Raw genomic sequence first — 13,649 nt, forward strand, 5'->3', positions numbered from 1 at the left:
TTCCATGTTTTTCCAATTGTAAATAAAGCAGCAATAAACATGGGGGTACAAGTATCTTTTTCAATCAGTGCTTTTGTGTCTTTTGGGTAGATACCTAGGAGTGGGATTGCACACCAGCAATATTTAAACACTGCCCTAATCAACGTGTGTTCGGGAAGTCTAACTCCCCGTCTATTGTGCCCTTCTTTGTTCTAGGCTACAGAGAGTGTTCAAGTCCAGAACCGTGAACACCATCAGTTGTTGCAGAGACGGTGAGGATGTGATCGGTGAAGGCAAGTCCCAACTAGTGTGCCCAAAGAAAGACATCTCTCCCGACCAGTCCAGTGCCCAGGAGACGCAGGGCATCCAGGAAGAAGATGCATCTGGCAGCCAGAAGATAGCTGCCACCAAAGCACAGAGAGGATCCAGTCGGGCTGTTTCTGTGCTGGCCTTGTCTGTGTCCACCATGGCCTGTAACGGCACATCCGTGGCGACTTTTGAATACCTGCTGCCGAATGGGACCCATGCGTCGGACTTCGGCTTGGTTACCCCGGCCGCTCCCCTCAGGATATCCTTGGCCATAGTCATGATGCTGATGATTGTGGTGGGATTCCTGGGCAACGCCGTTGTCTGCGTCATCGTGTATCAGAGGCCAGCCATGCGCTCTGCCATCAACCTACTGCTGGCCACGCTGGCCTTCTCGGACATCATGCTGTCCTTATGCTGCATGCCCTTTACCGCCGTCTCCCTGATCACGGTCCACTGGCACTTTGGGGATTACTTTTGCCGGCTTTCAGCCATGCTGTACTGGTTTTTTGTCCTGGAGGGCGTGGCCATCCTGCTCATCATCAGCGTGGACCGCTTCCTCATCATTGTCCAGCGTCAGGACAAACTGAATCCACGGAGGGCCAAGGTGATAATCGCCACCTCCTGGGCGCTGTCTTTCTGCGTCTCTGCACCCTCTCTTGCAGGCTGGACATTTGTGGAGGTGCCTGCCCGGGCCCCTCAGTGTGTGCTGGGCTACTCGGAGTTCCTGGCCAACCGTGCCTACGTCGTGACACTGGTGGTGGCTGTGTTCTTTGTGCCCTTCAGCGTCATGCTGTGCTCCTATCTCTGCATCCTGCACACGGTCCGGAAGAATGCCATCCGCGTCCACAGCCAGTGCGACAGCCTGGACCTGGGGCACCTCACCAGGGCGGGTTTGAGGCGGCTGCAGCGGCAACAGCAGGTCAGTATGGACTTGAGCTTCAAAACCAAGGCCTTCACCACCATCCTGATCCTCTTCGTGGGCTTCTCGCTCTGCTGGCTGCCTCACACAGTCTACAGCCTTCTGTCTGTGTTCAGCCGCAGGTTCTACTGCAGCTCCTCCTTCTATACCACCAGCTCCTGTGTCCTTTGGCTCAGCTACCTCAAGTCTGTCTTCAATCCCATCGTCTACTGCTGGAGAATCAAAAAATTCCGCGAGGCTTGCATAGAGTTGCTGCCCCAGACCTTCCAAATCCCTCCCAAAGTGCCTGAGCGGATCCGCAGAAGAATCCAGCCGAGCACTGTCTATGTGTGCAATGAAAACCAGTCTGCTGTTTAGGGGAGCCGGGCTCGTGGGCTGGCTCCAGAATGGGGCTCCTCTGTCCTTCTGGTGGGCCTCCGGGCACTTTAGTCCCGGTCAGCATTTTGTGGGGGCCATTTAAGCACAAAGGTATCATTTGTTGCCAGATGAGTTTTTGACTCCCAAATTTTCAGAACAAATTGTTTTTGTTTCTCACTGGAGAGTAGTATGTGGGTCTAATGGACTCAAGAAGGTAGTTAAGTCAGAGTGGGAATGGGCAGAGGGTTTAGAAGTTGGACAGAAAAGCAGAGCAGAGAGAGGAGCCCGTCAGAGCAAGACTGGATGAGCATGGGGCCAGAGGAAGTCTCTGTCTCAAGTCTCCTCTCCACATGCTTACGAAAAACCTTACGGTGCCAAATTCTCATGTGAGAAACCTGAGTAGGTCTCTTTTTATGGGTCATTGTGCATTTTATTTGACACCAACATTCTTAGGGGTAATTGTGTTTGTGGCCTATGGGGAACACACAAGGTTCTTAATGTCAGTCAGAAGCATATTTCTGATCAGACAGACTCATCTTTTTTGCAAACCAAAACCCTGCCGGCAGGCAGAGTCCCCGGTGCCCCTCAGTTCCTGGTGTGATGCACAGGCGGTTCAGTGGTTGGAAGCCAACAATGTTCAGGGGAATCCTGGGGGCGGAGAGGAAGCCCGCCTAAGCCCCTGAGCACTCAGGCATGTTGCCACAACCCTCCTACCAGGCTGGGCCCACCGCACCTCCGTGCCCTGAAGCCTCCCCGTAGCCTTCCTTGTCTGGCCCTCAGCCCTTTTCCCTCTCCCTCCACCACTCCTTGTGGAGCTTTGTTCTCCTTCCCTGTTCTGTGGGAAAAGCACACTGCTTCTCTGCAAGCAACTCATTGTTCCTGCGCATTTCAAGCCACTTGTTTTCCATTTCAGATGTGGTTAGTGGGCTTTGTTTACATGTTTCCTCTGGCACCCTGAGGCTGCAGCCTCTGAGAGCTACTGCCCGGTGGACTTCAGCTGGGCCAGCAGCAGAGGCTGTGAGGACCACTGGAGCCACTGGCAGCTCCCCTCAGACCTCTCTGCTCCTCCTACCTCATTCTAATCGAAGGAACCTGGCGGCTGCCATCTGGGCCACCTCGGGGAGAGCTTGGTCCTCAAACCCAGGCTGCCCAGTGGCGAACTTTCCTTTTCATTTTTTAGAATCAACATTTTATTTTATTAATTATATTATTTTTTTATTGAGGCAACGTTGGTTTACAACACTCTCTGATTCAGAGGTCTAAGAACACCTTTCTTCAAATGTGCGTGACTACATCCCTCACCAAAGCGCCCGTAACCCTGTATCACACTCCATGGGCCCCCACCCCAGATTTCCAGGGAGGGGAACCTTTCTGTTTGTGCTGTGTACTCTGCCCTCCGCACACAGAACCTCCCGTGTTGGGAGTTTTGGGCACACCACTGACACTGTGGTGCTCTCTTCTCAGTTTCTGATCCTGAGGGAGCAGGAGATGTAAGGAGAAATCTGGAAAACCTGATACCAAGTCACTGACTATGTTCATGTTACCTTATTTTCTGGGCTTCAGTTTCCTCTGAACCGAGTCAGGAGTTTAGAGGACCTCCAGCATGCCTTGATGTCTCCACCACTCGGGCTCTAAATGGTGCAGTAGTCCTCTTGTGCTTGCCAGACCTCCTGCACCCATGTAGTTCTCTGAGAACGAGCACTTACTAAGTGCTTACTACACGCAAGGCACTGTGTGCTGGAGTGATGAACAAAGCTTAGGCTGTCGCCAGAGGCAGCTCTCCAGTTTATGTCAGGCTGATCGTGACTAGATTTTGGCACAAGAGCACAGATCTCCCTTTTGTTTCTCCTCTTTTTCTCTTCAAGGTTGTATGAAGAGGCCACCCCCTTCTCTCATGCTCTTCTTCCTGTGCTAAAAGTGATGGAGCCAGGGAAGGAAGCAGGACCAAGAGAGGAATAGTTTACATTAATGTAAGCCTAGTGGGAGGATCAGGCAGAAAAATAACTAACATTTTTTTCTCACCAAATCCATCCTCCCTTTACTCCCAGGTGAGGGGTGGGAGGTAAAAAGAATGAGGAGGAGGAGGAGGAGAATGGGCAACTGATTTGCAATTGGTTGAGGAGGATCCCATTAATTCTGCATCCCAAGTGACCCCAGAAAGGCTGGGGTTTGCCCTCAGGTCCCAGAGGACTGTCACACCACAGACCCCAAAAAGCACCAGGCTTCTAGGTGTCTCCTCTCAGGGGGGCACTTGGAGAGTGTTCTTTAGGAGTCTTGAGCAAATCAGAAATCCCAAACCAAATGAAAGTACCAAAATGTACACCAATCAGTGTTATATGCTGTATGTTGAACAGTAATATTTATGTTTCTAATAATTTTGTATATATTTTAAATAAAGTATTATTGCTCTTTCGGTGTATAAGACTATGTTCTTGCCAAAATTAGCACGAAGGCCATGAAAAGTAAACCAAGAATCGGGTATCTAAAACCCCTAAGGAACAACTTCAGGACATCTAGAACCAAGCTGGAATGACCATAAAGGAAAATAACATTAAGAAGTCACCCAGGGAATATTTAAGCAATGGACTCAGACGAGGTGGGTGGCACATTCTCTAAAATCACAACCCTGCCAAGTAATTCCAGCCAGTTAGTCTTCATCTGTGACTTCAGATTGTCACCTCCCTAAGTCTCTCTGGCCTCATGAGCTCTCAAGGCACTTGACTTTCCTAAGCTATTGTGTAAATATTGAGTTTTATTTCCTTCCCTGAGGTTTGTAGGGTTTTGCTTGTTTGTTTTTTTTCATCTTTAACCTCAGATACAACCAAACCTGGTACACCTGAATTATTTCTTGAGACCTTGGGTGGCAACTTTGGCCATAACTGTCCTAGAGGGAGAAGCCCAGACGCATTGGAAGCCTCAGAAAATGAGACACAAGTAAATCACTGAAGTGTCTTTCTAATTATGCTTCTCCTAAAATCTACTGCCTTTTCATCTTGAATCTTGGCCCCTGCTGTTGAGGTGAAATAAAAGTTTGCTACTCCCAGTACCCCCGTGCTTACCCCACACATGGCTCACAGGACCTGCTTCCTAGGGACTACAAATCCAGTTACATTACGTGTGTCCGAAGTTGGTTGCCCGGACCCCTTTGTGCAGGCGGTCAGGGTCCCAGCTCCCAAGCCTTTGAAGTTGTAGGATACCCAGCATCAGGCTTTTGGCCTTATGGAAATGCACAAGCAGTGAGAGGAAAAGCCAAGTGCTCAGCAGTCAGCCTAGACTCCAGGGAGGTCTTGTAATCGATCAAAATGTGATTTGGGCCAACAAGATGCATGACTTAGAAAAAGAAATCCTAACACAAATTCTGAAGTCCTAGGTACAAATTTCACAAATGACCTTTTTGTTCATAAGTGGGCACATTTTTAACAAATCAACTCAAGATGGTTGCCACTTTACCTATTATTGCCTTCAGCATATGAGAATCCACAACCACATATAGAAACCGTCCACATTTATGCTTGTATGAGGGAGATAAAGTTACCACATTTAATCTTTTTGACACAAAGAATGGAGATATGAATGCTAAACTATGTGAAATTTTGCAGCCACAAAGAATGAGTTTGCCAAAATAAGAAAAATGACTAATTAAATCTTATTCATTAACATTGAATGAGACTGTACTGAGGAATTTGATTATGATAAAGGAAAGAGTATCATTTCCAAGGTGACTTCTGGCTGCCAATGGCAAGGGTAGGCACCACGGAGCGTGGGAAGGGACCCAGCCAGGTTGTGGCAATTTTACTCCTTCAGGAAAGGGAGATTCCCTTGCTGGGAGGTTAGCATCTGGATTCTGTAAGAATAAAAGGATGTTTGAGAGTATAAGCACTGTGTGTGAGTGTGTACTCACATGTGAATTATTTGGGGCAGGAGTCCAGGGTTACTTTAGAAGCCAATTCCAGTTTACCTTCTATTCTCTCATCTTTGATCCTAGACAAGCCAGGGACAAGGTGTTCCAAGGACCAGAATGGTGCCAGAACTTGCCAAAATCGGGGCAAAAGGGCAGGCTGTTACAGTGATAGATTTTTCCTAGTTTGCCTGATGAGAATAGAAAGAAATTCTCTGAGAAACTTAGATGCAACCTGCTGAACTTTCCCTTCAGCAACTGAAAATCTAAGGCAAGCTCAGTCTGCTGAAATGTTCAGGTGAACAGCTGAGGCTCTCCACGGCCTGGGTGATAGGAACAAATTCCTTCACTGAACCTGCATGTTCCAACCTTTCAGTCTGTGCTTTCTTCTGCTGCTCTGGCATCTGCCGTCCCTTTGCTAACCATTCCAAGCAGGAAAAACATAACAATGATCGTTTTTAAAAGTCGGGTTTGCTGCTTCTTATTAACTGTCTTTTGAAACTATTTCTTGTTTCCTCCCTCATTGAAATGCTGCCACCATATTCTTTCACTAAATATTTTGCTGTAGCATCATGAAGAATTGCACTAAACCATGAATGTCAGCATACAGGACACACAAATCAATAAATTTAGACATGCATTTGGAAAAATGGAAAGTTTAATTTACTTTCAAAGCATGAACAGAGTTCAAGAAAACAGGCGGCCCTTTCTCCCCAAGGCTCCCATTTTCTCCGGAATTTTGGAGGCCTCTGGAGCATTTGTGAGGCCTCAGAAAATGTGTCCCCCTTATAGGGAGTGCTGGGGCTGCTGAAATGATCCACTATAGATCTGAAGCTGAGGCTGCTCTTCCCGACTCAGATCCTTGCTCCTGGTAGCTTCTGGCTGAAATAATTATTTGTGGCAATTACAAGCCACGTTGAGTCACTGGGTCTCCAGACCTCAGAACACTGCAGAAGGCAGTTCTGCTCAGGCAGCGGTCCTTTCTAACCCTATGCTATTCTGAGACACTAGAGTCCACGAACACCGTTCTTTATATCTACTAGGTTCTGGTTATTCTTTTAATCTACTTTTTCCCCCTTCACAACATCTACAACACTTGTTTCTGGTCTTTTTAATGTGGGCCATTCTCATGGATGGGAGGAGTTATCAAATGATGATGAACATTTTTTGTGTGCCTATTTGCCAGGTGTGACTTCTTTGAAGGAATGTCTATTTAGCTCTTCTGCCCTTTTTTTGGATTGAATTATTTGCTTTCTTTTCACTTAGTGTATGAATTCTTTGCAGATCTTGGATGTTAGCCTCCTGTCAGATATAAGAAGTGCAAATATTTTCTCCCATTCATTGGGTGTCTTTTGTTTGAATGATAGCTTCTTTGGGTGTGCATATTTTGGTTTGATGTAGTCCTATTTGTTTATTTTGGCTTTTGTTTCCCTTACTGTTGTGTTGAGACCCCACAGAAACCCCTTAAACCACTATTGTGGAGTGATTTGGTTTATATTTTCTTTCATGTAGTTTTTTTCTTTTCTTTTACTTTGCTTTTCCATTTATGCCCCCCTCCAGCACTCCTTATGTGTCCATGTCCTTTTCTCTCCACCCTCCTTTTTAATCACAGAGCCAAAATAAAATTTGTTTATATCCATCTGTTTTGGAAATCATTTTTTGCTGTTGAATTGTGTGCTATGTAAATGCCCTGTATGTTTTTATTGTTCTGACTTGCTTTACTACACATAGCTCTCTCGTCACAAATAACTACATTTCATCCTTTTTGTGGCTATTTAATATTCCATGGTATGGCCATAGCACTTTTTTTTTTTATCTCATCATCAGTTATTGGCCATTTAGCATGCCCTAGCAATTATAAATAATGCTGCAATGAACATTATGGAATGTATGGTTTTTTCTTTTTTGGATGGTTTCATATTCTTTGGCTAAATACCCAAAAATGGGATTGCTTTAAGGTAAATTAAGATTGCTTTCCCTATTGGATATACCATTTCACATCCCTATCAACAGTGTGATAGTGTTCTTTTTCTTCATATTCTTCATATTCTTTCCTCTTTACTATGTGACATTTTCATGGTAGTGAGATGATTCTTATTGTGACTGTAACCTACATCTCTCATCTCTCTTGTTAGAAGCTGCAAAGAACAATTATTCTTATGTCTTTTGATGTTCTGGATATCCTCTGATGAATTGTAGGTCTCTCTCATATCTGCTGCACCCTTATTAACTGGGTTATATGAGCTTTGTTTTAATAATTTGGATGTTAATTCAATAATTTGGATAATTCAATAATTTGAATAACTTACATGAGCTTTGTTTTAATAATTTGGATGTTAATTCCTTATTATGTCAATATTTTACCTAATCCAGTTGAGGGGGTCTTTTTTTTTTAAAAGTAGTTTATTTTTACATCATTTTGTGCCATTTTCCATCTCACTTGTAATCCCCGTGGGCTTCCCATCACCAAATCACCAGTGTGCCATCACCATAGTCCAGTGCACTTCCCCACCCTGAGAGAGTCTTTTGAATATGCTTGTATTTTCTCTCAGTGTATAGAAACTTTTTAACTTAAGGCAATCTTCATTAGTTTTCTTGCCACATTTTCATCATTAATGTCATGGAATGTACCAGCAGTGTTTTGTTCTATATATTTTATTGTTGCAAGTTTTATATCTAAGTCTTTGATTTATTTGGAGTTTATCTGTGTGTGTGTGTGGGGGGGAGGTTAGTGAGTGATATGACCTCATTCTTTTATGTGTAGCTTCCCAATTTTCCCAGCACCATTTATTAAAGTGACTGATTCTCCCCAAATTATAGCAGTCTGTAACTGTTTTATCATAGATAGCTGAAGGTATGTATGCAAGATTTATTTCTGGACTTTCAAGTCTATCCCACTAATCCATGGTATTTTTGTGCCAGTACCATATAGTTATTATTACTATTGGTTTATATTATGTTTGCAGTCAGTTAATGTGATAGTTCCACTTCTCTCTTTTTTCCTCAAGGGAGCTTTTGCAATCTGAGGCCTTTTGGAGTTCCTGCCCATTTCAACATTTTTGTTCAATTTCTTTCAAAATATTGCTGACATTTTTGATGGGGATTGCATTAAACATACTAATCATTTGAAATGGATAGTTGCATGATTGTACAACATTGGAATGTACTTAATGCTACTAAACTCTCACTGAAAATGGCTAAAATTATATTTTGTTATAGTTACAAATAACCAGAATAGAAAACCTGTAAAAATAGCAAGAAACTTAATACACAGTAAAAATGTATTTAAATATAGCCATATTATTAATAGTGTAACCTGTTTTTTGATTTTTGAGTTTCTGTATTTACTCATAAAAGAAAGTGACTACATTCTTATAAATGAAAGGAGATCAAAGAAATCAAATGCTTTTGTAACAGGGTGGTCCCTAGAAAAAAGGGGAGTTCCAGGTTCCCTGCCCCACCCAGAAGGAGGTTGGAGCTGAGCAGAGAAAAAGGAGAGAGAAGAGGAGAATGAAGCAGGATGGAGAAGGAGGAGACCTGAGGAAGCCACATGGAGCAGCAAGCATGTGATGAAGAAACCGGGCTTGTTTCCTGACCCTGGACTGGCTAAGGCAGATGTGGGTGAGATACCTGTAGGGAGGTGACTATGGCAGTGTTTATATTGATTTTGATTTTGCTCTTTTCCTCCCAGATTTGTCTGGCCATTTCTGACCCTTTTCCATGGGTCCCGGCCAGAAGGTGCTTTAGTCTTGTGGCAGCTTTCAGGTCTTGCTTTGGGCCAATCCCTTTTGGGTTGACTTTCGCCCACGAGGGGATGGGTAACTTCAGGTGTTTGATTTAGAAGTTATATTCTTTGTGTTCCGTATTGTATATTTACTGTATTAAAGTCCCTTTTCATTAAAGTTTTATATGTTTTGTCTTGTTAACAGCGGGTGGCAGAACCCACTTAGAGCAGGCAGGTTTTGGGGCTTTAGGAGTGCCCCTCTCCCCCTGTTCTGGAACAGATTTGCTGTCCTATAACACGTTTAGAAGTGTAACCACAACTGGGGAAATGCTCTCCTGTACTCTAAATCATATTTACTTAATGTGCCTGAATCAGAATTGTGTATAAGTCAGCAATGCATTGAAAACAATTTAGGATACATTTGGGGTTCACATTTGGGGTAATTGCTGACTACAGAGGTGGGAGGGAGGGCTGCCTGTACCAGTTGCTCTGAGCACGTGTTGATAGAGATGAGCCCCCTTCCCCCTTCCACCCCGTCCCCCATGGGCAGCCAGGTGCAGTATAACTCGTATTCATGCTGAGAATCTGCCTTCCCAGGAGGTGGGTGTAGGATAATGAATTGCTCGTGTTTTTTTTGCGCCTCTGTGGCTACCCCCGAGGCCTTGATGGTGCTAATGTTGGCAGGGTTTCGGCGCGTGGGCCCACTTACGCATGCCTGATGGTGGACACGTGGAGTGTGGCATGGGCACGCAGAAGCCGGCGCACCTGAGCCTGGCGGCCGGGTATATAAGGGCGGTGTCACGCAGACGGTGGCTGAGAGGGAGACGGCTGCGGGGCGGTGCGTAGCGTGACTGTAGAAGAAGCGAGACCCCAGAGGACACCAGAGCCCAGAAAAAGAGTAAAGTTTCTTGGGGGCTGGGAGACTTGGTTGCCTGCTTGCCTCGCCCCACTGCCTCTCCAGCCTGCGGACTTACCCACAACCGTGGGCTATCGGAGAAATTAGAAAAGTGAAAACTAGAAAATGTTCTGGAGGAAAATGATGCGATGGTGAAAGGCTCTGGAAACTGGATGGTGAGAAAAGCCGAAGCCTGGAGACACTGGAGGAAAGGGGCATATGGGAACTGGTCATTGGAAAGGGCACCTGGAAACCACCTATAGATGGCAGTGGAACCAGGGGTGGAGGGGGCAACCCACAGAGAGGCACTTCTCTGTTCATTCCAACAAGACAATGAGTCTGGAGGCTGAGATTCCAAGAGAGCGCAGATGCATCCAGGGGATGTTAGTGTGTTCCTGTGCTGGGGCTAACCTCTGAGCCCCAACAAAGGACAGCTATTGGAAGGAAGGCTGGACCACCCTGACCGGAGCCCTGACTTCCTTGCTTGGAGCAGCAGATTAGTGGCACAGGCACCAGCAGCTGCAGCTTATCTCTGAGGACTCCACAGGTGCAGGCGATGGGACTCGTCCAGGACCACAGGTGAGTGTGTCGGAGCCTGATAGGCGGTGGTCTCCCCACGTCTAGCGGCAACATCTCACTTCACACTAGGCCTGCTGAGTTATGTATGTTTTCTGATCCCTTTTTGTCACGTGCCTCATTTAAGTAATTTACGACTCGACATACTGAATTATAGCTATTTGTTTCCCATCCCTCGTTGCAAGTGAAAGAAACACAGGCTTCATTAATTCCAGTGCTTATCTCGGAACAAGGTACTAACAAGACTTTAGATGGTGCTCCAGCCATTTAGTTTTTGAGAAGGTGAAAGGGTCTCTCCTCCATATGGTCTAGATTCTTGAACTGTTTCATCTCAAACACTAAGGTTGACAGATCTGCTAAGACCAAATGGGGTGTTAGTTACTATCCAATTACTCTTGTAAGAGTCACAGCCCATTTAACTGAGCAAGCACCATCTCTGCCTCCACCCACAGGCAGTTAGGCCATCCACACACTCTGGGCCACCTGGCCTCGCGATATTCTCATAGCAGTGTGAAGCCACAGCCTCTGCCTCTGAGGGCAGGTTTTCAGCTTAAATTCCCCACTTCTATTACTGAAACACCGATGAACCTTGGGTTATGAATAATATAGAAATGAGAAAAGGATATTGACGTTTCTACTCCCCGATTACTTGAAAGCAGCAGCTGACTGAACAGTCATCTCTGGGCTGGATTCTTCTTTCACTTGTACTTGGTAAGGGACTAAGCAGAGAAGCCTCACACAGGACTCTAGCTGTGCCTTGGGGGTCCATCACCCCAACAACTCCTCGCTCTCTTTAACTTGGATTATGGAATATAGATGGCACACACACACACACACACACACACACATCCGCTGACACTGCCCACTTGCACTGATTGGCTAGCCAGACTGGCAAGGAGAACAGGAGCTGGGTCGGGGGCTCCAGCTGTGTGAACACAGCCTCTTCCAAGGGCTGGCACCTGCTATGAAAGACCATGGGCCAGTGCTGTGAAATTCACTCACCAGGATTTCTCAAAGAACTGCCATGAACACGATTCTAAGAAAGTAAAATGTAAGACTTAAAAAAAAAAATATTCCTTAAAGATATTCAGCATTCTAAATCCAAGAGCAGCAACAGGAGCATCTGGCTAAAGGTGAAGTGTGTAAGAAGTAACCAGAAGCATCTTTGTTAAATTTGTCAGGGCATGATTAATCTGATGGTAACAAATGTCCAGGAGCACCTTAAGAATATGCAGGAGATAAACTCAGAAGTACACAGTTTAAAATTCAGACGAATATAACAAAGAATGTGAGGGGTCAGTTCTTTGTAAGTCTAGGAGGTGCTAAGGTGTAAACAACTGAGTTCTGAAACTCCGTGAACTAGATTGTGTGTGTGTGTATGTGTGTGTAAACCCTTGCTTCATCAAGACAAGTTTTTATTTTTTAAGAAATTACAGAAAAAAACAATAAGAGAATTTTAATAAAATCAACAAGTTTACATTTGTACATCTTGGGTATCTGGGACACAACCAGAGGCAAAGGATAAAGTTGCAAAGACAAAGATTTCCATAGGGGAGCAGGCAAGAAGCAAGGATTATTACCCTAATGGTGTGACAAGCATCAACTTGTAGGGGTGACCAGTCACCCCAGCTTCCCTGCATATTTACCAAATTCATTGGCATGAGCTTTCCAGTTCTGAGCACAGGTCCAATGTCCCACAGCCTATATGACATTCTGAATAATTGACAGGCAACAGCAGATAGACAGTATTTGCCCCGCGAATATTAATGTTAGCTGAGTTTATTTCATGCTGTTTTAACTAGAATGGTTATACTGAACCTAACAAGGGAAAAATGGGCCAAGTCACGATTCTAACTACTCTCTTCCACATTAGAATCACACACAGCAGGTCTTTAGAAAGAGACATATATGTATTTCTTTAAAAATGATTTGAGAAAGGATCTTGTAGGAATTAGAGAAAGATACAGTTTGAACCTAGACAATTCTACTCAATGTCAACGAATTCTGCCTTGTTAGAGGATTTAGAAGAGATGGAAAACTGTTCAACTTTAATTCCCATTTTAAAGGATAACAAATATTTCAAAATATTGGTCAATACTCAGAGGGAAAAAGACAAGTGTCCCCAAGTTATGAGTGAGCAATCAGAAGTCTTTTTCAAGATTGTACCCATTTTGCATACAAAGAAACAGTGCTTTTAAAAATGCAGTAAGTACTGGTACCTTGTCCTTTGAGGAACAAATGCCAAATTCAGTGGCTCTGTAAATAATCATCCCCTTATAGGCATCCACAGGAACAACTCATGAAACAGGCTTTGGAGTCAGACCAATTTACAGAGTAGACAGTGGCTTCCAAGGAAAATTTCTTCACCATTTATTCTTTAGGTAATTGAGACATAATTAGGAAAGAACGTATGGATATCTTTGCTTTTCTGGCCCACTTAGAACCACAAAAGGAAGAGGCATACTGACCATTATAAGTACAGGAAGAGTTTAAAGGACAGAAAATGGGCTCCCACGTCCCCTCTCCATCAGTAACGCGTGGACTGATGGACAGGGCGTGAGTATCCACGGTGCCCACTTGTTACATGGGGAAGCAGACGCTTGCTTGGCAAGTGTTACGGCAGAGGGTACAGTGTGTTTCTTGTTAGTTCCGAACGGGATCGTTAGTCACTATGAAGAAATTCAAAGAGGGCAGTGAAGTAACAACAGGTTCAGCTTCTCTGCGATGTTAGAAACAGATGGATTTTCCAGATGGGGATGCACAAGAGGCGTTAGTCTGTATTTTCAGGAAACCTCAGAGCAGGCCTGTAAAGTGCTGGGAGGTAAGGCAGCCTGACTGAACTTCCCAGAAGGGTGCGTGGAAGCACTGCCAGGAAGGATCTGTCCTGTGCAAAGGCAGCTGACCCCAACGCCTGCCCTGCTCGGCAGAGGAGGCAAACCTGCCTTGTCTGCAAATATGCGTGGTTTGTGCTCATAATGTTTCCCTTTCATTT

General features: G+C 44.9%; 1 protein-coding gene across 1 annotated transcript; it reads left to right on the top strand.

Annotated features, from left to right (window-relative positions):
- The first annotated feature begins 445 nt into the window (after window positions 1-445).
- On the top strand, window positions 446-1,564 carry GPR45 (G protein-coupled receptor 45). The gene has a single exon (XM_004686186.1). The coding sequence runs from the start codon at window positions 446-448 to the stop codon at window positions 1,562-1,564; it is 1,119 nt and encodes a 372-aa protein (XP_004686243.1).
- The last annotated feature ends 12,085 nt before the right edge of the window (window positions 1,565-13,649 follow it).

Source organism: Condylura cristata, unplaced genomic scaffold (genome assembly GCF_000260355.1).
Source record: "Condylura cristata isolate star-nosed mole 26May11 unplaced genomic scaffold, ConCri1.0 scaffold00020, whole genome shotgun sequence".
Lineage (NCBI taxonomy): Eukaryota > Metazoa > Chordata > Mammalia > Eulipotyphla > Talpidae > Condylura > Condylura cristata.

What these genes read in the sequence shown, in the direction of transcription:
- GPR45 (XM_004686186.1), top strand. Translation starts at nt 446, where the DNA reads ATGGCCTGTAACGGCACATCCGTGGCGACTTTTGAATACCTGCTGCCG.